At 36.2% G+C, this 23,876-nt stretch overlaps 1 protein-coding gene across 1 annotated transcript; it reads right to left on the reverse strand.

The window, feature by feature from the left end:
* Window positions 1-464: 464 nt before the first annotated feature.
* On the reverse strand, window positions 465-22,230 carry SLC38A11 (solute carrier family 38 member 11). Its single transcript, XM_040069559.1, has 12 exons — window positions 22,202-22,230; window positions 19,691-19,808; window positions 19,197-19,271; window positions 18,462-18,596; window positions 17,320-17,385; window positions 15,604-15,710; window positions 15,362-15,441; window positions 7,012-7,082; window positions 5,989-6,150; window positions 4,174-4,286; window positions 3,375-3,506; window positions 465-1,433 (listed from the first exon to the last, which is right to left on the reverse strand). The coding sequence occupies exons 3-12, from the start codon at window positions 19,255-19,257 to the stop codon at window positions 1,188-1,190; spliced, it is 1,173 nt and encodes a 390-aa protein (XP_039925493.1). The 5' UTR covers window positions 19,258-19,271; window positions 19,691-19,808; window positions 22,202-22,230; the 3' UTR covers window positions 465-1,187.
* Between the last annotated feature and the right edge of the window lie 1,646 nt (window positions 22,231-23,876).

The following is a 23,876-nucleotide window of genomic DNA, read 5'->3' on the forward strand; positions in this document are numbered from 1 at the left end:
AGATGAAGGCAAAACCCATCCCCATTAAGCAGCATAAAAATTAAGTAGCATTACGCATCCAGTTGGCATGAGGAACCACAAGGATCATCATAATGCAAAAATTAAGTACACATTTTGATTTGGTAACAAAATATTTTCAAAATGACAGCATTGATATGTCTGAGGATACTCATATTACTCAACCTCAAATTAGTCCTATACTATAGGCACATGAGTCTATTTTTATATATACTTATGTTTATATGTATATTTATACACATACATATATATACATGAATCCTTGATGTTAAATGAATTTTGGAAAACAACAAATCACCAAAATTTGACAAACCATGACAAAATCATTAGTCACATACTGAAAAGAAACAAGAGGACTAGAATGATAATTTGGTTTAGAATGTTAGTTTCAATTCAGTTTCAGAAATAATGAAAAATATTATAAACTTAAGAACTGAGCTGCAATGTAATTTCCTTCTTTGTCAATCTTGAAACTTTTACAAAGACTGCCTAGTTGAATCTTTTAAAATCCACTCTTGTGGATTTATTAGTGCAATATCTTTCAATTACAAGACCATATATTGTAACAGTTACAATTAATTGTATCAGTTACAATGCAGTCAGAATACAAAATTTCATTTGACTCAAGATCCAGCGAAAGGGAAGCTTCCAGCTCTAAAGGACAACTACTGCAAAATCAAAAAATTAATAAGGGTCTTTTGATTTAATAGCAGAATTGTAATACACAGAGATCCAGACATACTTTTTCTCAAGACTTGAAAAAACCTCATACTATAGTGTGCTAATAAATATAATGAAAGATTATAAAATTAATAAAAGCCAAGTTAAATCAATGAAACATGGGAAAGGTTTATATTCCAAGACATTTAATTTATAGCTTTTAAACAGTATTGCAGACAAAGTCTAAAAAATGCAACCTTTTTGGTAGGCTTGCAAGTTATTCAAGTAATGTCTACTTAAAGGCACCTTTTGTGTTTCAACAGTTAAAACTGAAGTCTTACCTGAAAAGGGATGGCAGCATAAAATCAAGTATGTAAATACAAGTTATACAGTTTAAAATTCTTAGTGCATCTCAAAACAGGAAAAATCTTTGTTCCACTCTCCTTTAAACTGGCACGTATGGTTCACTATGAGATGTGCCTGATCTAGTCTGGAGGTTGGTGTGCTACCTACGGTGGAAGTGTGCTGTTCTGCGAAGAAACATTACTAGGGGAGCAGTAGAACATTTCTTTTCCATGGCTACATTCCTGGGGATATAAGACAGTCATGACAAACCCAACTGCCATCACTAGCACACCAAGAACAAGAATCAGACCGGATATGAGGTTATCTGAATGGTTCCACCGCTCCTTGGACAGCCTTAGGTAACACGCTGATGGGATGATAAAAACAAGTGGGGTAGCACTCAGAACTCCCTGTGTGTGGGAAAGAGCAATAGAAAAAAACCTTATAAGCATATTTATTTAGATGTGAAGAACAAAAACCTAAATTTTTTAACAGTTGTGATTAGACTGATGTAACAGTAAAAACAGAGTATAAAGGCCTTTTCCTATGTTTCCTATGTTGCTTTATGGAGAACCTTTTTTTCAAAGACACAAATAATGTGTAAAAATATCTGTTAAACTATTTCAAATAATTCAGATTTAAATGCTTTTGCTTTGCTGATACAGAATAATATGTTAATATAGCAAGAAGCATTAAATCTTATTACCCAAAATTTCTCAGCTTAAGAGATAGAGTAAAAGTCCAAATATAGTTCTTCAATACTTGGACTCAATTAAATTATTTAAGATAATTCCATGGAGGAATTTAGATGTAACACTGCCTTTAAAAAGAATAGTTTTTTGAAAAGTGGAAGCATCATATAGCAGCTCAAAGAATTCAGATCAGTTTTGACATTTGTAACCTGATTTAGGTTGACTTCCCTATGAAAGCAAAGCTCCTTTTGACAGAGTACAACCTTCCTGCTCACTAAAAATTCAGCTCCTCTTTAAATGCTCTCTTAGGAATGGACAAACAAGAAGCACTTTAAAAAATTCTTTTCATAGTAAGCCACTGCAGATTAGCATATCAGTTACATGCCAAAATGGAGCAATTTTCTGTAGAAATGTTGAATGCTCATTTTGTTACATACTTAACAAACACTATGTTTCAATTTAATTATGGCAAGATAGTAATCCAGCCTAAGTACTAACTTTACATCATAATTTGTACAAAAGTTCCAATATTTGTATAGTAGAACCTGTTAACAGTGATCAGTATAGACATCAGAAATAGGTACAAGCACGAAGTATCTTCTCCATGAAAATTAAGAGTTAGGTCTATGAAGTAACTCAAACCAGCATTCCAGTAAAAGAATAACAAACTCTGTGGGCCTTTGACTCCCACATGAACCAATAGTTTTCCCTGGGGAATTACCACCGGGCAAACACAATGGCTTACGTTTTGTTTTAAAACCAGAAAGCAGGGAAAGAGTAAGCGGGGTCAGAGAAATAGTATCAAATGCCATCTGTGGTGAAGAGCCAAAAGACAGCTCTTCTGCTGGACAGAAAACCAGCTGAAAAGACAGATCACCTTTCTTACACAGGTAAATACTCTGTCTATTCATTTTTCCATACTGGATGTCAAGACTGAACAATCTTTCTGAGCACAATTATTACATCCAATAAATACCTACAGCTGTATTGTCAAATTCTCTCTTAAAAATAAAAACAAACAAACAAATCCCCACAAGATAGGAGCTATCCATGCAAATGCCTGGCTATCAACTTCTATTAGTAACTGACTAAAGCTATCAGCTTGACTACTGACTAATTGCCTAGGAAAAAAAAAAACACTGCATTGATGGAACGCTTGCTTTTGAGGGAATTGTGTATTTCCAGCGACCATCTGTAGTCTAGCTACTACTGGTCCTTTCTTTCTACCTCCCGCTTTGGTTTTTTGCCCCTTTGGCACAAGGCAGTCACTAGAATCTGCCCCAGTGTTTAGTAATTTGCCAACTTCATCAGAAGCAGAGACCAGAGAAAGAAATTATAAACTCAATACCACTATAAAGTTTGGATGAGCATTTTAGTGATTTCTGCTGTGGCTTGAACACATTTGGTAAGTCATAGCCACTTGCCTTATCTACAAAACTGTTCTAACGCCCCCTGACCCCCGCCCCCCGCAACCATATGAATTTTACCTCTTGAACTTCCTTTTACCTTTAGTTATCGGGGTTTGAAGCAGTAATTCCTTCTTCTAACACTACCGCTATGTCAAATTACATAAGATTTTCATTAGAGTTATGGATTTTACAAAGTTCTAATTTATTTATAAGTGACTTATTGAATAAAAGAGTATACAGGTTCACTTACATTCAGCTCTAAAACTATTCCAAGGCAATCATACACTAATGATACACCAGTCGCCACAGCAATGATAACTACTGTCACAAAAACATGGAAAACTGTTGAGAGGTCCCCATGGAAAAACACATTGGCAATCACCTGAAACAGAACCATAATTTTAAACCTTGATTTTTATCTTTATGTTATCAAACAGTTTACTCCAAATCTTATAACCTTAGGAAACTAAAGGAATGGGTGAGAATATGCTGGCTGAATTTTACTTACCTTGCTTTAAGAAAACATCTTCATCTGCTTCCAAAAATAACTCATAACAATCATTACTAAAACTGCAGAACACTTGCCAAACAGACTTAGTTGTACCTGTAGGATTCTAGGGTTTACTCTTTTCTCATTTGCCCATTATAGAATAAATCCACTTACAATTATTTATTGAATTGATGGATTTCCTAGATGGAGATACTTCTAAAAAGCAAAACTATGAAAAAAATGAAAAGTACATACTTTTGGCTATTCTCAATGCACTAACAGTGTCATTTATGCCAAACTTGGAATTTTAAGCAGTCCTGATATTATTAAGTAATTATTACGATAATGTTGAATAATATTATAATAAATGTAAAACATTATGTGGCCAGTGTCTAAACAGTACAGCTAGTCCCCCATACTTATTGCACATAGCAGGATGAAATATGCTGCTACTTATCACAAATCAACCATAGAATTCAGCTACAATATGTATTAATAATGTGAGAATATTATTAATATATAACAACAATGTTAAAGGGAAAATGTAATAAATTCTTACCTCTCTGGTCACAAAACATTCAAGGGGGAAGGTCAGGATTACAGTAACTCCATAACAAAACCTTCCAAATGTAGCAAGGTTGTCATCTCTACAGTAGTTTTCAAATATATCTCCTGAGATACAACAAAACACCAGTTAGTTTGAACTTCACATCATTTACCTATATTTGCAACTTGAAGTGCAGGTTACTGGAGTTACTCTAGTAACAGATTTTCTGATCCCCTCTTCTGACATGTAACTAGAAACTAGTTACAGTCACAAGTTATGTCTAGGAGCGACTTTCAGCTTATCCTGCTGGTAGCAGTGTATTTACCTCAAGTAGCACTTATCTTCAAAAAATATTTTAAAATATACATCTCAGAGTTTGGCATCTGTTATCTTCCCTGTAGCATAGATTTTGTATGAGATGCCAGTGTCTGATTAAATAAATATGTGACAGATTTAGAAAGAAAGCTTATATGTAAAAGACAAATTTTCACTAAAAACTCCTAGAACCATAATTACATAAAAAAGGGTGAGAGTTACCTGTGGAGAGCTGCATTTCCCTGATAGTATCTAATCACAGCTAATAAGCTGAAGAGAAGAATTTAAAATATTCTGACCCAAAAAGCCGATCATAAACATATGGAGTATTACCTAGCAAACCTTCTTATATCTAAAAACAGAAGCATCACTGTACAATTCAAATCATCTTGCTTGGTGTTTACCACAAAGATTCTGTAATAATGACCTCCGAGGCTCAAGAGACAGTGCAAGACAGGGACCAGCTGATCTATCTATCTGTTCTCTTTCATGCAATTACGATATCACGATTTACTACTTTAGGGATCACAAGAGTGTTGAAGAAGCAATCAGGTGTACTTTATAAACAGCCAAAGGATTTTGACGGGGAGACAGAAGGTGAGATGGAACCTGCTAACACAAGAGTCTAAGGTGAGGAGGAGCTGCAGGCAGAGCTTTCTGTACCTCAAAGCTCTCAGCAAGCCTGCATTCTGTCTACCAACAGTACATCTAGGACAGTGACTTACTCTGCTGGAGGCAGAAAAAAAGGACAGATAAAACCAGGAGTCCCCATCCTACAGTTTCTCTGTTATCAACTAAACGCTGCTGCTCATCAGAAAAGGAAAAAGCTTGGAAGCCTCCTCCTTCAATCTGTCACTATTAAGTAACAGAAAATATGCTTGCTTATGAAAAGTGAAGAAAGTAATGCAGTGAAACCAATTTACACCTTATTCTTATGAACATACCTTTTTCACTTCAACAAAATGATGTTAAATAGCATGATGCCACATTGATTATATATATTTATGTGTATTCATACACCCATGGAGGGGACAGTAGGATTAGTAACACTGGAACAGCTGTTGCAAAGATAGGAAATATCTCCCTCTAGGATGCTGTATTAGTACAGATGGGAAAAAAAGGTAAGAACATATATGCAGATATACAGTCCTACAGATACCCTGCAGGAAATTTTTGCTCTTACTCCTCTCTCCTGCTTGACCCTGTGTATAAGTCATAGCTGTACAGTCCTCAAAGTGTTTTAATGATGGAAGTATTCAAAGGGGACTTCCAGTGGCAAGGCTTATACTGAAGAATCTGACAGCTATTAGCAGGTAGCTGACATTTTTGGATCCTGTTTTGGTTGTTGGGTAACTATGAGGAATGTCATATTTCTGCCCAAACTTACTATGATTCTTGCATGTTTACAGTCACCAAGACGCTTACAAAAAAAAAAAAAAAAAAAAAATCAGACAGAAAGACAAAGTGTAAGGATTATAGCAAGCACCAAAATTGAGGGATCAAGAAATTTACCTTCTGTGTATCCTGTAAAAGTCATATATCCACAGGCAGCGAACACTACACTGATGACAAGAGCAAGGGCCACAGACATATGTGTGACTTGAGACCAATTCTTTAATGTGGGTTCTTCCAGAGACCCGTATATTAAAAAGCTGTTATGATGGCAGATGAATGCTGAAACACACATGACAATTAAAGCAAATGTATGAATTCATGCATAAATGTATAGAGATACAGCACAGTTTGAATCCACTCATTAGTAAATACGAACATTAATCTTGCAATGAGTGGCAAAGATAAATGGCTTGAACCTTTGCTTGCTTAGTTGATTTGATGAAGGTTTATATTCATCTCCAGATGATTCTGATTACATTATCCTTAAATGCTATGCCATTTCCCACCCTCCATATCTCCACTCCACAGCTATTTCCTCTTCCCGCTCTTCTTGTACTTTAGCAGATTTGAGAAGGTTGGTTTTTTTTGTTTTTTTTTTTTAAATCTACAGAGCCATTTGCTACTTTCAGACTTTATATGGCATCCATTTTAGGCAGCAGCAGTCATTGGGCGGCCTCAGATTATCACAACATTAACAAGAAATAATATACCAGATCCTGCAGGTAGGAACAGATTTCAGAATGAGGATTTTTCTGTTAGAGGTTACCCAAGGGAATGCAGAATGATCCCAGCCCCCTCAGTTTATCAGTTAGATGAACCCACTGCTGCAGGAGCTTTAGGATGACCTGTGCAGGTGAGCTGGACTCATGCATACACTGCCTCTGCTACAGTGGCAAGCCTCTAGGGCCAAATGGACAATGGATGAGGTCAGTCTTACACAATAACAATGACATTCATATGGATCATTCAGTCAATTTTTTTTTGTGGGTTTTTTTTTTGTTGTTTGTTTGTTTTTTGGTTTTTTGTACACCAACTTAACATGGATATTAAAAAAAACTTCTTGGTTCCAAATATTAAATAGTTTCTTGCAATTGATCTTAACATTGAAAAAAAAGATACCAGAAACCAAAAAACACTTACCGAATGACATCACCCCAATGGCTTGTACTGCATTTGATTTTGCAAATATCCATGCATTTTCTGATTTGGGTCTAAAACAGACATTTAAATAGATTACCCTCTTTTCAATTATCAGTTATTAAAAAGGACTCAAGTAATATGCTGTAATATAGAACTGCTACTAGACAAATCTCCATAGCTCTCTGAAATAGCCCTAGTGTTTATCAACAAGCTGAAACCAGGGTGATGCCTTTCTCATTTCCCTTGCTTTGATTCAAGTATTTCTGTAACCAGTGTTTACAATCGAAAATGTCAGCCTATTTCAGTTTAAATAAACTCTTCAAGCATATACCAAGAAACAGAAACACAGAAGGTAAAGCAGTTACCAATTCGGACGAAGGTTATCTCAACTGAAAATATCCTCTTGACTATTTAGAGGCAATTTCTACCTACACGTAATCCATGCAGTCTAGAGATACCATTTTACTAGGCTACAAATCAAGTGAGGGAGTTTGCCTTCCTTTACACCTCTTTCAACATAGCTCCTCATAGTAAAGAGATTCTGCTATTTCCCAAATCATAAAAGAAATTGTAAGAGAGTACCTGGAGACTTTTACAGGCAGGCAAGAATGTAATATTCCCCACCTCCTCCTCTAAGATATGCTCACAGATTTGGACCTGTGGTAATTGCAATGCTTAGAGGAGGACCATCAACAAACTTTGTTAAAAAAACATTTACTGCATGAACTTCATCTTGGAATAAAGAGCTGAAATGAAAAAAATGGGGAAGGACACAAAACACCCTTTTCCAGAAATACAATTTGCTAAAGACATCAAATTAAATTCACAAGCTAGTTAAATATTGAATTTATAATATTAAAGCACAGACAATGCGAAACAGTCAAGAGAAGCTTGCTCTTAAAAAGCTGGCTACTGCTAACCTTGATTGCTCTGTTTTTATTTAGAGGGAAAGCTGCTGCCACCTGAGGCCTCTTTTCCTACTGCCCTAGGAAGCAGCATGGCACTCAGGCCAGTTTGTGAAGGTAACAATGGCAGTTTTATCTCTCCCTCTCTCTGGTGATCTCTCCCTCTTGCTGGTTTTGACAGCTGCAGTGGCATATGCTATGCCAGGTTTCATTGCTTTCAAATGTTTAAATTATACCTTCAGCCCCTAAAAATAAACAGATTGCAATAAAAGAAATAATAAAAAAAAGGTTAAAAAAAAAGTTGCAGTTTCCTCTTTCAGAATTCATATCTTACAATTTTTTGAATTCAAATAGTTAGTCCTTCCTTTTTCATCTTAATAAAACTCAGATTTAAAGTAGCTAATGCATTCAGGTCAGACTTAGAGCAGCTTTTCAGCTCTTAAGCTGTGGTTGCCAAGCTTAACTTCAAAGTTAACAGAAGCTGAACATAAAATCAAGTTCCCTTTTTTTGTCGTCAGGTACAGTATATTGTCTTGAACTGCAGTAACATACTGCTTTGAGCCTTCAGCAGCTGAATATGGCCCTCCTAAAATAGCCTCAGACTCGGCAAGTGGATGTAAAGTACTATAGATTAAATAGAGCTATCTGGTATTTGTCTTGAGAAATTTGAGTTCTGATCCTCTACAGCTGCTGTTGTTCCTTATATAAGCTCCCTTAATATTATAGTGCCACTGATTTCAAATCACTGCACCTAGAGATGTGTCTGGAAAATTAATATTAATAATTTTGAATGTAATATTTTTCAGGAAAACATTCATATCTGATTGGAAAAATTGTAATAATATTTCAAAATAAAAAGTGTAAAGGAAGCTAACACTACCTTTGTTCCATTCTGTAACCACTAGAGGTCAGCTTTGATAATAAACATACAAAGGAAAAATTTGTTTTATATTTTACTTTGACAGCAGAATTTATCAGTTTTGCCTCTTTCCTAGTGTAATAATTAAGTTAGATTATCTAATACCTTATAAACCAAAATATTTTTAAAGCACAGAAATAAAGAATGCTTTTATCTGAAACACATTTCATTTCTGTGAAAACCTTACATCCACAGCAATGCTATACTATGAGCTCCTACAAATACAAATTTTAAAAGGGAATTCAGAAAGCACATTAATTTCACTTGAAGCATTTTTAATAAAGTGGCCAATTAATTAAAAGAAACAAATCACAGGAACTGTTTTTTTACCTTGCACATTGTTAGCTTATGCACTAGCAATATGCAAAAGACCAAGATATTGCTTTGCTTTACCAATGAATGACAAATCTGATTAGGAGTACTATTTGGGGGAAAAAATCCAAAATAATAAAATCCTGCTTATTTAGCAGCCTAAGAAGATAAATTCCTTCCATTCTAGTTGCAGAACAGAGGAAGAATTTCAGATCCCTGATTTGAACACTACCAGCAGCTTGTAATGTTCTACAATGTATGCTGGTACAGATGTGCTGTTTTCTTCAGTAACTTATATACTGCTGCATGTGCTTTGAAAAACATTTTCATATTGTGGGAATAGAGGGATCTCATGCAGTGAAAGCACACAGCCAGAAATTTCATTTCTGAGTGTTTGGAACTGAGAGTCAACAGCTCTAGAGCTGTGATCACATAAATAATAAGTTACCCCCAAATTCAGTCTGCAGAACACACACAACTTATGAAAAACACCTGGGAAAGGGTGCAGGTGACATGAAAAGTGTCTATATAAAATAAGACTTCATAGAAAGACTTCTCAGAAAGAGAAAACTGTCAGAAAACAGTAGGTGTTAGTTATGGAAGAGCCATACAGTGAACAATCACATAAAATCACTTACAAGTCAAAGCGCAGCAAATGGAAATATCATCTATCAAAGTAAAACATACACACATTGATATAAATATATACATCTCTGCAGGCAGATGCATACACACATACACACACTGAAAGGGTATCACAAGAATACAGAATAACTTGTTGTGGTTTTTCAATCCTGCTGCTACTGTTCAACATGGTTTCTTGTTGGTTTTTTGGTTTGTTTTTTTTTTTTTTTTTTTTGAGGGGACCTTTGTTCTGACCTACATTCTTGTTAGGAGTTATTAGGGGAAGATTTTAACTGCTGCTTATACAAGAACAGCATTAGCTGTGAAAATCTGTGAATGAAAAAACCAGCTTCTCACTCAGTGTATAAAAGCATAAGCTATGCCTGCATGAACAGGAAGTTTTTTCATGCTGAAGTATTAGATGAAACAATGAAAGGCAAGAGAAGAAATAGATTATTGAACTAAATGCACTTGCTGACAGCTGTACTGTCTATCATAAATAGTAGAAGCTGAAACACAAAGTGAAACCTGAGATGTAATTTACCTGTAGTTCTTGGAACAAAAATAGTAAAATATTAAGTAAAAAGTCAGTCTAAGGGAATTCCCATATAGGAAAAAGTCTTAGATGAAACTAAGACAAAAGCAAGACAGACTGAAGTCAATGAGGCCTAGCAATGAAGAAGACCTAGAGGGTAAGAAAATAAGACTTCTCAGTCTTCAGTATATGCAAGTGAAAATATACCATAATACACATATTAATGAGTTCTAAAAAGTTTTGAAAATATTCATGTTTATCTACATAAGAATGGGGAAATTGAGAAGAACAAATGAACCAGGCAAAGGATAAGACATCCTAACAGACTAAGCATCATGAGTAAGTGTTGGGCAAACTTGTTTGGCAGTCTAAGATGGCCTGTCTTGTACTTCTTGTAAAACATCTGCAGCATAATAGGCCCCATCTTAAGATCGATGCTATAAAAAAATCTTTTCTGTTATTTATATAGAAAAGATACAGCAGAATAGTGCACGAGAAGCAAAACATCTTTAATGAAGGGTATGAAACACTGACTTGAAAAAAAGAAAGGTGATTTCTAGAGAGGAACAAAGTCATATTTTTGACAGGGGAGCTACATGTTGTAATGAGCAAAAGACTTCCATTGTTTTGGATTGAAGATTAGGGCCAAACTGCCAAATTAACCAGCAGTTAACGATATAATCCAGAATCATCTCAGATTCATTCAGATTTAATTCAATGATTTACACATTTAGGAAATCATTGTAACATTTTAATTTACTACTCTAAGGTAAAATACCTTTCTAGGTATTTTTGAACTTTAAAAGTTTAAAGATACTGAAAAGTTCATAGATGCTGAATATAACTTTAATCAATATAATGGAAAGAAAATGAGTAGGGCTCATGCTAGCCTTTGATTTTATACATCATTTTATATATCAAAGTCATCTTATGAAATAACAGACAAGGCAAAGCTGTTATGTCAGCCCAACTTTAGATACAGCTACTTCTCCTCTTCTTTATTCCTTAATGAATTACTTAACCATTCTGTAAATACAAAGCAGCTTAGTTGTTTTTTTTAATTTAATTTCATCACACACTAAAGTTTACCTTTGCTTACTACTAGATTTTTTTATATGAAGGAAAGAATCCAATTTTTACTTTCAATTTTTTTTCCTGAGCCCTTGGTGTTTTATCCCTGTAATCAGCTGCCAGGGGAAAAATTCTCACATCCTTTTTATGTGTAGCAGATGCTCTTGAAGTTTTTCATAGACACTTATGTATTATGGATCATAACATTCTTGCTAAAGAACACCAAATTAAATTGAAATGATCCCTCTTTATAAGCTACATAAAATATTTCTTTTTATAGCAGGGAATGTTAGTTTCAGGTTTGAAGCATGAAGTTATTCCATGTAGAATTGACATGCTGCACTTTCCAGTTCAAGTTAATTCTTACCTATTTTTTCTGATCACAATAAGTAAATACCCAGCCATAAGGCAGATGGGAATAAAGATCAGGTCAAAACATATCTTTATGCAACATCTTAAAATACTGAGAATGAACTCTTAATAATCTAGAAGACTGGATTCTACCTGCAGGCTTATTATGTCATTCAGTTAACAATAATCATATGGAAGATAGTAATCAAAATCAAAACTGAAAAAAAGAAATACCTCAGTTTTATATTTATCATAAGAGGAAATAAATTAAACCAAGTAACCGCGCATCTTAAATACATTTTGTTTCACTCATGAGAATGTAACAATAACATTCCTAAAATGTCCTTGGGCAACCTGTCCCAAACCCAAAATAGTAATAATCTTATTGTTTTTCTCATGGTCTAAAACATTGCAGAAAGTTTCAGATTATTGCAGAAAATATCCTCTATTGCTTTCTTGTCCAAGTAAGATTTAATTTTCAGTTTCAGAGCATGGATTGGATTTAGGCAAAAGAAGTTTTATCATTTCCATATAATGATCTTGTACCTCTCAAAGGGAAGAAGTATTCACTTTGAAAAATCTAAAGGTAAATGAAAACTGATTAGTACTCGGAAAGTAATTATCAAAGTGGGAAGATATCGAAATGGGATTCCAGTGGAACCTGGACTGAATTCAGTACTTTTGAATGTATTCAGCAATGACTTGAACGATAGAACAAGAAGCAAAAAGTGTCTTTAATGGAAAGCATGAAATGTGCAACTAACACAATCATGCTAGATAATGGAATAAAAAAAAAGAAAAATCATAAATATGTTGATAAATGGAGAAATCTGACAAAGAAGCATTCAATTCTGTAATGACAAATTCTACAGTTATGCAGAGGATAAAAAGGCTTCAAAAGAACAAGGCAGGAGAACAAACAAAAAAATCCCATACTTCATGAGAAGAGTATCAAAGTGTAGTGGCTGCATGTTCACTAAATTCTGGTTGCTAAATTCAGTGTAGCGGTCTTAGTCTGTCTCCCACAGAAAAAGAGTGAAACCACTACATTAATTGGTATTTCCACCCGGGAATTGATGGAATCCAGCTAGGCCTCGGGCCAGCTCCACCCCAAAAGTGGGGGGGGGCTGGAGCAGCAGGCTCAACTTGATGTTACTTGTCTCTCTCTCTGGCCAAAGGGAAAAAAGGGTGACCTGCACGAAATCAAAGGTTTTTGTATGGATACTCCCAAAGTTGCAACTGACATTTTTAGTGGTCAAACTAGATGCCAATATTCTAACTAAAAAACTGAACTGTACTAACCCATGACACAAAGAAAGGAAAATTCACCAGCAAACAGTTCTGCAAGTACCTCATGCTTGGTAGTTCTACCAGACTGCAAACCCAAAGCACATTCATGATATCATGCTATTTTCCAAAGAGGAAACATCAAACTAGGAACATCAAACTAGGTTCCATTAAGAAAGGCATGGCAATTCTCAAGGGATACAGTCGAAAGGGACCTTACAACACTTTGCATTTAAGATACATTTGTCTTTCTTCTCCGGTCCTCAGAGGGAATATCCCAGGCAAGTAGGGTACCACAATTCCACTTAAATTTGCAGAAACCTTAAGGCAGCCATTAAGCACTGTTAAAAGCACAGGAAATGACAAAAAGAGAAACCCTAAAGGAACTGTGCTTGTTTACTCCATAAAAAGGACCCCCAAACGGGGATAACTTACAGCTTTTTTACAGGTGTTTTTCAAGCACTTGAAAAAGCATAAGAAGTTTGCTGTCCATATCCACAGTGTTTAGGCCAAGAAGTAACCAAATATGAAATGGAGTCATACACATTTAGGAAGAATTCATAAGAAAAGGCTGGTTAAGGATTGGAATGGGAAACCATGGAATTGTCTAGTTTGTTCTTGGCAATCACCTGTCATCAATCTCAAGCACATACTCAGTCCTGTCACAGAACTATCGTAAGGATTAACTATTCTTGTCCCCATCAAGCCTTTATCCAGGATTGTTCAAATTCTTTTCCTATATGACAGATACAAGGACTGTGCTTTCATAATAATGATTTTTAAAAATCTCTTTGGGGACTCTGACTTCTATTGTATTTTAATAACGATCCCAGTAAATGTGTTAATTCACTTGTAATATGATGAGACTTATATTAAAATATAACAGTATTCTTTATTTTCATTGCAAAAAAAAAGTCTTACCATTAAACAGCTACCAAAATAGAAGAGAGTTTTAACAACTAATGTATATGTCTATGTCTAACTGTAAAATAAAACTAGCAAAGAGAGTAAAAATAGAAATTAACAGAAAGTTGGTGAGGGAAAAAAAAATTGCCAACTGTTTATCAACTTACTAGACATATTTTTGAAAACAAGAAGTATAAAGGCAGAAATGGAAGTCTCTAAAGAATTAAGAAGTAAAACCTCAAGGATCACTCAAAAGCCAAACAGCAGGTACTGTAAGAAAAAATAAAACCATGCATGCCATATTTTTCAGTGCATCACAACTGTGGAGAAGAAATGTTACCATAGTAACAAGGTTATCAGTAAGTATTATATATAGAGTCTTCCTTTTTTCACAGGGAGTTCTGAGATTAACCTTTAAAATACCCTTTTGACACTGAGAGTGAAAAACATGCTGCTCCAGAAACATGGTGAGGAGGGAAGTTCCACACTGTTCTGAGAGAGAGATTTTGTGGATGATAGACAACATCATCTGGTACAACTTCAGAAACTGCTATTCTTGGCATCTTCCTACCATTAAACCTGAATACACTGCAATTAACCCATGTATCACAGCAGTAATACAAATGAACAATTCTGCCTAACACTGATGAATCAATCCTGGTGGAAGAATCCACTTAGGGAAACATAAGAAGTACCATATAAACCTCTTCCAATAAATAAAAAAGCATTCAGAAACAGAATTTGCTACCTTTATTAATACATCTATACATTTAAAGGATGATAAAAAAAGACAGCCCTTCTAAGCCTTTAAGGAAAAATAATAAATTCATAACACGTTCTTGCAATATAATCATAAAAATACATAAAATCACAACACATTGTACACATGTGTACTAAATTGTTTGCAACACTCCAAAGTCCAATGTTAAATACTACTTTCAGAATATGAGTGTTGTAAGAGTTTTTCATACTATATAGTTGTTTTCTGAAATGACAAAATATTTTATTATTGTGTTATTTTTAAAAAATCTCAGTATTTGTATTTGATTTTTATTATGAAATTATTATATTTATCTCATCAGAAAAAGAAATATTGCTAAGATAGTAGCTATTTTAAGATTGTGAATATGGAAAAAAAATCTCAAATGACAATCTCACATGCTGATTCAGGACCCACCTGCTATTAGTCATCCATAATTTCTTATTTATCTCTGGGGGTTTTGAGACTTTCTCTAGATTTTCTTATACCCAATAGAAGAAAAAACTAAAAAGGATGAAGTATATTTAGCTATTCATTTTGTATTACTGTTGATAGAGATTTTTCAATTACCTGTCTGTTCCAAAGCAGTTGTTCCACAACTATGCAGGTAAATGCAATACTGAAATAACAGATTATATATGAACAAAGGTTCACTTTGTGGCAAGTGTAAGAATACTCACACTTGTGGACTGAAGGTTACTGTTCTCACCATTACAATAATCAGGATGACAATGGTTAGAATCAGAGAAAGAAGAGATATCTGTAAAGGTAAAAACATGACTTCAGTCAGTAAGCTGCTGAAAGGTTGTTCTTTGAGCAGCACAATGCATTTGTTAACTTTTTACACAAAGTTATGACTAGCACTTATTTTCAATGGCATACAGAACAATAGATCAAAAATCAACTACTGTTAATGATTTACCTTTCCCAATTTTGCTATGTCTCGATATAAAGATATAGGTAAGGTAAAGATGATGGTGGTAAGAAGAATTATGAAGTGACGGTCGATAAGCACGTTATCCAGCCCAACTAAAGCAAAAAAGAAAATATTTTATTTCTTTAAGAGACTAACTTGAGGAAAAGATTAGCTATATTTGAAGGGTTAGAAGTAAAAAACTGTTGGTGATCAAGTTACTATTCACTTTACTTAGGCTAAGTAACAGTGAAAACTAAGCATTAACTAACACTGAGGAAGCCATGCACAGCATGGGCATAAACACAAGAATTCTGCAAATTCAAACCAAATGCATAACATATGGGATATATTAAATCAAAATTGCAAAGTCTGTATTCCTATGTATAGATTGGTATTAATGTCTTTCATCTTGTCTGGGTCAATGCTGGGAGACTGCAAGTAAAAAATCCTGCTTCCTCCTGCCATTTAGATGAGAATGTTTTGATACACTAGGTTGACATCAATTACTGTGCTGTTTAAAATAGCATTGTTCTCTAAGAAATGGCCTAAAATAAGTTAATTTTGAGGTTTCTTTTGAGCACCTCCTTTCTTGCCACCAGCCAGCTTCTACTTGCAAAGCAATTACCATGTGAAGGCAACAGTGCTGTTATAATATTCCATGCAATCAGTGGGCTTTGTTTGCATAACTGGTGGGCTTTTTCAAGCCAAAGACAACTTAAAACATCTCCAAGTTTCAGTGAAGCCACCATAAATCATTGGCTAGAATGAACACTTGATGAATAATTATGGCTGGAAAGTGACTAGCAATTGACATGGGAAATTCAGTGTTCTGTTTCCATTTTTCTCTAGGTGATCATAATGTTTTCCCACCTCTTTCCAGGCAGGTATTCTACCAGACGGGTAATAAGATTTGCCATGCTGGGGATTCCCCCTATTACAGAAGTCATATTATATATAAATTATTAGATATTCACTGTCACTATCAATTTGATGAGGTATTCACAGAACAATAGAGTATGACAATTAAAATTACATCCACACCTTTCAGGTTCCACCTGCTGAAAATCACATCTCTCCTGTGGAAATGAAACATTTCATACAAATACTCATTTCCACTTCATTATAGACATGCTTTCTCTCAGTTTTATTTCGCAGTGAAGAATGTTTTAACTTAGCTGCTTTTGTGCTAAAGTAGATACCAAACACATACACATATTGCTCCACTGATGCTGTTGTGAAAACTTAGAGCACAGGAAGGAAAACATGGGGCCATGAGTTAAAAAGCATTATATAATTCATTATATAATTTGTAACTTATCCAGAATTATTCACTAAATGAAGTACAGTTTCACTGTAATTATTATAGGAAACATCTAAAAAAAAAAAATTCCAAAACCCAATAATCTTGTAAATACACAACTGTGGAAGACTCACTTCTATTTGCTTAGTATTTCACTGAAGCATCTGGTCTCTTCACTGACACTGAGTCCACTGATAGCCAAGGACTAGGATTCATAGTTTTTATTTGGGAAAGGCTTATTAAAGAAAAAAAAAAAAAAACCAAACTCAAAAAGTCCCACTCATTGACATGTTTCAAATTCTTAATTTGAACTAAACTTAAGAGTAATTTAGAAATTAAATTACAGGTAATTCAAAAAAATTATGCTAAGCTTTTCTCCAATACATAATCCCGCATTCTTAAAATTTTTAAATGCATCTTACCTCCAGGAATTCTCTGAAATACTTTAGTTAAAGTGTCTCCTGTTATTATGTTGTAACTGATCATAGCTTAAAGAAAATACGTTTTTTGTTAGTAGAAGTCATATCCAAAATATTTGATTAACACTGAATACATATTTTGTAAACTTCAGGATTACATGCCACTATCCCTCTAATATGAATTCTAGCTAGTAGCAACAAACTGTAAGTTTCAGGTTTAAAAAAATAATTATTTAACACTTTCTTTTTTTAGCAGGTACAACCTAAGCAATAATGCAGCCTGATAAGCATGGCCATTGTGCCGAGTGGCCATATAAACTTACTTCAGAAGAGGATAAAAACGACTTTCTAAAACTGTTTGTTTCAAATAGCAATTCTTTGTCAGTTTATTTTCAAATGCTTGTTTCTATTTAGTAAATCTTCTAATAATCAGTTCTGCAATGAAATGCAAAAGACTTCCTAGCTCATGCAAAAAGCTAGTAAACTCTTTAAACCAAAAAAAAAGAAGGAGAAAATAGATTAAGATATCAGATATGGACTTTGATTCCTCCCTCTCATTAATAAGTGCTGTGGCCTTAACCACTCATATTTCATTCTTATCTGACACTACACTAAGAGTGCCTAAATTTGTGCACGTGTGTATACATACGTACAAAACGTTGTGTATGAGGCTGAAGTAATGCTTTTGAAGAGCAATGACAGCACATAATCTAGGAAGACCTTAAGTGGCTTCCTCAATTACAGTAACATTGCATCTCTGAAAAAATATTAATTCAGCATATTCCTAAATTCATATTTTCCTTTTGTTTCAGATACATCAACTTTGTGCTCTGCTATTCAGCCTAGAACAGAATCTCCTTTGCTATTTTTCTAGCTACTTTTGTCATTAATTTTTATACATGTGATCACCAATTTCTCTGCTATTACATTTTAGTCCATTTCTATTATTCTGATCCTTCAATTCATTGCATTACTCCTCAGTCATTCTTCAGAACCCACAACATAAATTTATTTTTTAAATAGCAAAGAAGCATATACAGTACATTCTTTATATAGTTCTTAATATTCAATCAGTAAAACAATGAAGTAATGTGAAAAAGCTTATTACTTATAAAATTAAACATTTATATTTTATGTGATCTTACCAATAAATGGATATAAGAACTGGAGAGTTGAAAGGATTAGATAACCTACAAGACCATATGTCTTTTTGACCAGCTCTTGATAGGTTTTGGTACTGGACAGATTTCCTCCTTTGATCAGTAATATAATGGAGTAATCTGTTAAAAAATAAAATTAGTGTTAAAGACAATATAAGCCAACTTGCATTTGATTACTTTTCACCTTCTTTCACTCCTCTTGGAAAAAAAAAAAAAAAAAAAAGTCTTTAAGAAGAAAAGCAGTGGCACTAGGAAGAGCAGGGATGAGAAACATCACAAAATCTTTCAACCCAACAAACCTAGGAGCTATAGGTTCATAATGGAAGAAAATACTTAAAATCATAGTACAATCAAAGGTTTTCATTCTGCTGTTTTTAAAGTCATATATAACCCACTCAAGATTCAGTTTCTTAATTAGATAAAAACAGTGGACTCAAACAGGTGATTATGAAGGCACAAATAAGAACATTCTTTCAAATGTTACCTCGACTAGGGAACTAAGGTTTTATGAAAATAAATGCAGTCAAAAAGCAGCTTCATGTGTTGTACAGTGTAATTCTCTACTTTTCCTAATCTGCTCAAAGGATTAGTGAGGTAAGGAAAAAATTAGTCATTTTTATTGTTATGGGTATACCTGTTTAAGGCATCATTAAGCTCAAGAACAGCTAAAATATCACAGGACTAATTTTATCTTTACAACAGAAACAGCCTTTAGAGTACCTGTAATATAGGCAACCACAAACAAAAGCAGTACTCCTAGAGGAAAACCAGCTTCCTTCATCGAATATGGCAATCCTGCAAAGCAGAAAAGAAGAGATTCTAGAAGACTCTTTCCAAATGTTTATTTGTGAGAATCAAAGTAAAGAAAAATTCAGATTTAAAAAAATGCTAGTAATCTCCCAAATTGGACCAGCATGCTTAAGAACCTCAAAAAGATAATTCTCATTGGACAAAGTGTTGCTTAAGTATGAAGTTCAGTCAGCACGTACCCAACCAACATTTGATCATTATGGCCAAGAGACTTTGGGGTATTTATCACTGAGGCGTGGTCTCAACTGACACCTCTGCATTTTTGCTAAGTAGGCAGATAAATACAGAGAACAATCTTCAAAAACAGCAGCAGAAAGTAAGGAGACAGTGTTACTTTCCAAGCTGGATAGTCATGCATGAATAAATAAGGCTGAATACAGAATAGTGAAGAGAAGTAGACTTACCTATAATGCCTGATCCTATGATTGAATTAATAATATTAAACCCAGCTGATGCCAGATCACTGTTTCCTCCTTTATTCTTGGGCTTACTGAGGAGGGCAATTTGGTCATCTGTTTCTACCTATTTTGGGAAGACAAGGAAAACATGATACATGAAGAAAAAAAGGTGAGAACAAGGATTTTGCACATAGTCTATGAAAGATTTTCAAAAGTTGTCACAGACTCAGATTTGTAGAGGTATTTTGAGAAATAAATCCCATTTTTTTCAGTTAGAAATCAAAGGGGTATTAAGCAGCTAATTCCTGTATAAGTCTGACCCATAATCTTCTGTAATTCTCTGAAAAATAGTAAGTGGAAGGACAGAAATAAATACAAACTCAGAGGTAGGCTGCTAAACAAAGACATTCTTAGTCATGTTTCAAAGGCAGAAATGTGAATCAAGTATTTTTGAAAATATTTTGGCTAATACAATTTGTCAGTAAAAAACGTTCCTGAATCACAGAAATGAAATTAATTTTGGGATTTACTAGTAAAGCATGCCAACATCTTAACATACTCTTTAATCCAGTATTTTAAATATTTCCATGTCATTCAATGGTTTAGTTAATTATGAATAGTTAAAGACACTATAAAATCAGCTAGTCCCAGAAAGTTTCTGTGGAAAAGAACCAAAGTTCAAAGCACAGTACGTAGCCAGTAGCTTCAAAAATTAACGTTTTTATCTTCATAAAATAACTTTTTAATAAACATGCAGTAATCTTCTCCCTAGACCACCACTGTGCTGCCAGAGAATATTTTAGAATTATTAATTTCAAAGACTGTATTTTACCCAAAGTTGCAAAATTCAAGAGAGGAACAAGCACTTAATGAATAAAATGCTAGCCTGTGTTCAGTGTACTAAGTATGAAGGTAAAACCACTATTTCGTGGATGCAGAAGCTTATTTAACATACATAGCAGATAGCACAAACTCAGATGCTTGACTCTAATATCCATGGGGAAAAAAAATTAAATTACTGAAAAATTGAAGTCATCTGTAGGTAGACACATACACTGACAGGCATAAGATTGTCTGCCTCCAGTAGGGCCGAACATTTAAGTGGAACCTTTAATCCTTAAGCAGCACTAACATAAGAAGGATAACACTGTCTCAGATCAAAGGCCAGTATAGCGTGGTAACGTATTTCTGAGTGATGACCATAGAAGGTGCCTAGGGAAGAGCATAAGAACATAAGAAATAACTAGTTAGCAAATAACTTTCCTGTCCCAGCTTTCCTCAGTTTGTGAATTTTGGATTTCCCAAAGTGGTTGTGCTCCTGGTGCATCACACTTCTCAATGGACTGCTGCATCATTTTTCCCTTTTTTGAAACTGTGTATAAGTCTTTGCATTTACAATATCGTGTGTCATTGAATGCCATGTTTTAATTATGCATCCTAAGAAGAGACACGTATTTTAATTTGCTCTTAATCCACCATTCACTATTTTCACTTGGTGTCCCCAAAACTTTTGTCTCATCACAGGCAAACTAACCGCTATTTCCTAGCTCCTTCATATCACATAGTTTCATAAGCGACATTCTCCCTCAGTTGTTTCTTATCTAAACTTGTGCTACATTTTTATTTCACTACTGATTTCAGCAACAGAAGCAACACTGTCATTCTCTCCTGAAATTTTAATGTTCTCTGCTATCAGCACTGTACAGGTGAAATTGCACTGAAAAGAACACTCCGGTATCCTCTCTTCAGTTGTTACAAGAAATTGACACAATGTGCACTGCTAAGCCCGGGTCCCTGTCCCTAGTTGGAAGCGACATATTTAAACGGGCAAAAAGAAAGAGCAACAAAAAGTTGTGACACGTGTGAAACGGCTCCTGCGTGAAGAGCAGCGCTGCCGGGGGTGCCGCTGGCCAGCAGAGAGGGAGGGATGCCAGCCGGCCAGAGAGCTGGGAGGCTGCGGGAGAGGGGAACGGGAGGCGTCTGCCTCTCGCCGGGTCCTCTCCTGGGGCCCCCTGGGAGCCATGGGCCAGCCAAGCCACCCGCTATGGCAGCGACAGCAGCGGGCACGGCAGGAGATGATGGGCACGGCAGGAGATGATGGGCACGGCTGCAGACGGAGCCCTCACGCTCCGCTCCTCACGCGACACCCAAACTCAGCCGTGCCAAGCGGCCGCCCTTCCCCTGTCTCAAAAGGGTGAGACCCTGAGACCGCATTTCTCCCCCTGCATGGTACCTACGACTCTTCCTCCGAATTCGGGGGCAACTGAAGAGAGATGAAAAAGCAATCGCTGCCGCCCGTTCGGCCGCGGAGCCGGGACGTTCCAGCGGCCGGTCGCCCTGAGCCGCCGCAACCGGTCGCGGTGCCCCTCACACCCACCACGGGCCGCGGAGCGCAGACAGAAGTCCGGCGGGTGCCGGCGGGCTCGCTGAGCCCACACCTCGCCTGCCCCCAGCGTCCAACACCTCGCCTGCCCCCAGCGTCCAACACCTCGCCTGCCCCCAGCGTCAGCCCGGTACCTGGCGAGCGGCGGCCGCCGGCGGCTCCATGGCCGGCGGGCCCGGGGCGGGCGCGCCGCGTCCCTCGCGGCGCCGCTGTGCTGGGGGGCGCCGGTGCCGCCCGGCCCGCGCCCGGCGCGAGCTCCCCTCAGGCGGGCGCGGAGCGGTCCGAGAAAGGGAAAGGGAAAGGCGGTGTGCGCCCGTCCGGCCGCGCCCGGCCCGGCCCGCGGCTGCAGGGAGCTCTTGGACCGCGGTCAGGAGCGGGAGGAGAGCCCGGGGCTCGCAAGGGCGGGCGGGGGCTGCGAGGCGGCGGCCCCTCCTCCGGACGGCCCCTTCATTGGAAACATTCCAGAAAGTAAGCGTTTCTCTGCCTTGAGTTTATTAGATCCGAGTTTACCCAATGCTTGTTTACGCCGAGGGCACCAGGAAAGCTTTCTCGGTGGGATGTGTGAGGAAAACTAGGTCCGATGTCATAGCTGCTAATTTGTGGCTGCTTTTCAATATCGGTGTTGTTGGCAAGGCCTCGCTATTATCCTCAAGGAGGGTAATCTGCTGTAAAGAGCGATGAATCAGATAAAGAGCATACTGAGGTTCTAGTGAAAGTATGGGAAGAGGCCAAACTAATTAAAGATGCAAAATGACAGTGCTGAAAGTTTAGGTGCTAGATACCAAGCTGAAACCAAGCAGTGTCCAGCTTTGGAAATGGGGAGCAAGCCACACAAAGAAACATACATCTTAAACCAAAAACCATAGGAACCAGTACTGATAAAAAATTGGAGGCAGTCATTAATTTTGTGAAGTATTGCCGGACAAAAAAATGTAGGGCCTGCAAGTGTAAAAAAATCCACCTAACTTTGGGAACTTACTCCAATTACTGGAGGGCATCATCAGAATGTGGACCCAAAATTTTCAACAAAGATTAAATCATTATTGGGAAAAAATGCCAGAGAGATGACAACTAAATAGCAGAGAAAATGGAGCGTGCTAATTTCCTTTCTATAGTTTTAATAATTCCTATATTTCATAATACTTTGCTAGGGTAAATCGTGGTGGTTAAAGGAGCACATGTGCTGTGCATCTGTAATTTTGTCCTTAAAGATCTATGATGCATATGATTTAATATGGAGAACAAAGTGCACAAAAAGAGCATATATGACATTTTTGTTCAATAGCTTAAGCACGTTAGCTTTAGCTCCGTCAAAAAAGATCTGTAATCATGTCCCTGACAAGCTAAAAGCTGACATGTATTCTTGTGTGACTAGTCAGATGACATGACTCAGCAAAGAAACTTTGAGAGGCCTAAGATCCAATTCCCGTGATTTGTAGCAATGTTATTTTCTTTCTTGGAGTGTACAAAGAATTCTGTGTAAAACCAGAGAATTAAGCTGCCTTAAAGCAAAGTGTAATAAAGCATATAGTAAGTTTCCAAGATAGTCTTCTACCAAACTCTCTATGTTTAGTACTGTAGCAATTTCCTCACAAAGCCTCTATATCTAACACCCACATGCTCTACAATAGTGCCTTGAATAATGTGATTTTATTTTAATTCTTGTTTGGAGTGTGCATTAGTTACCTTAGCAAATAATTTCTGTTTTGTTCAAATACTTTCCCAGGTATAACCTTATAATTAATCACAGACATCCTTCAGGCTTTTTTTGACAAATTAAGTCAAGCTCCCACTATGCAGCTCTTAGTA

Source organism: Hirundo rustica, chromosome 7 (genome assembly GCF_015227805.2).
Source record: "Hirundo rustica isolate bHirRus1 chromosome 7, bHirRus1.pri.v3, whole genome shotgun sequence".
Classification (NCBI taxonomy): Eukaryota; Metazoa; Chordata; class Aves; order Passeriformes; family Hirundinidae; genus Hirundo; species Hirundo rustica.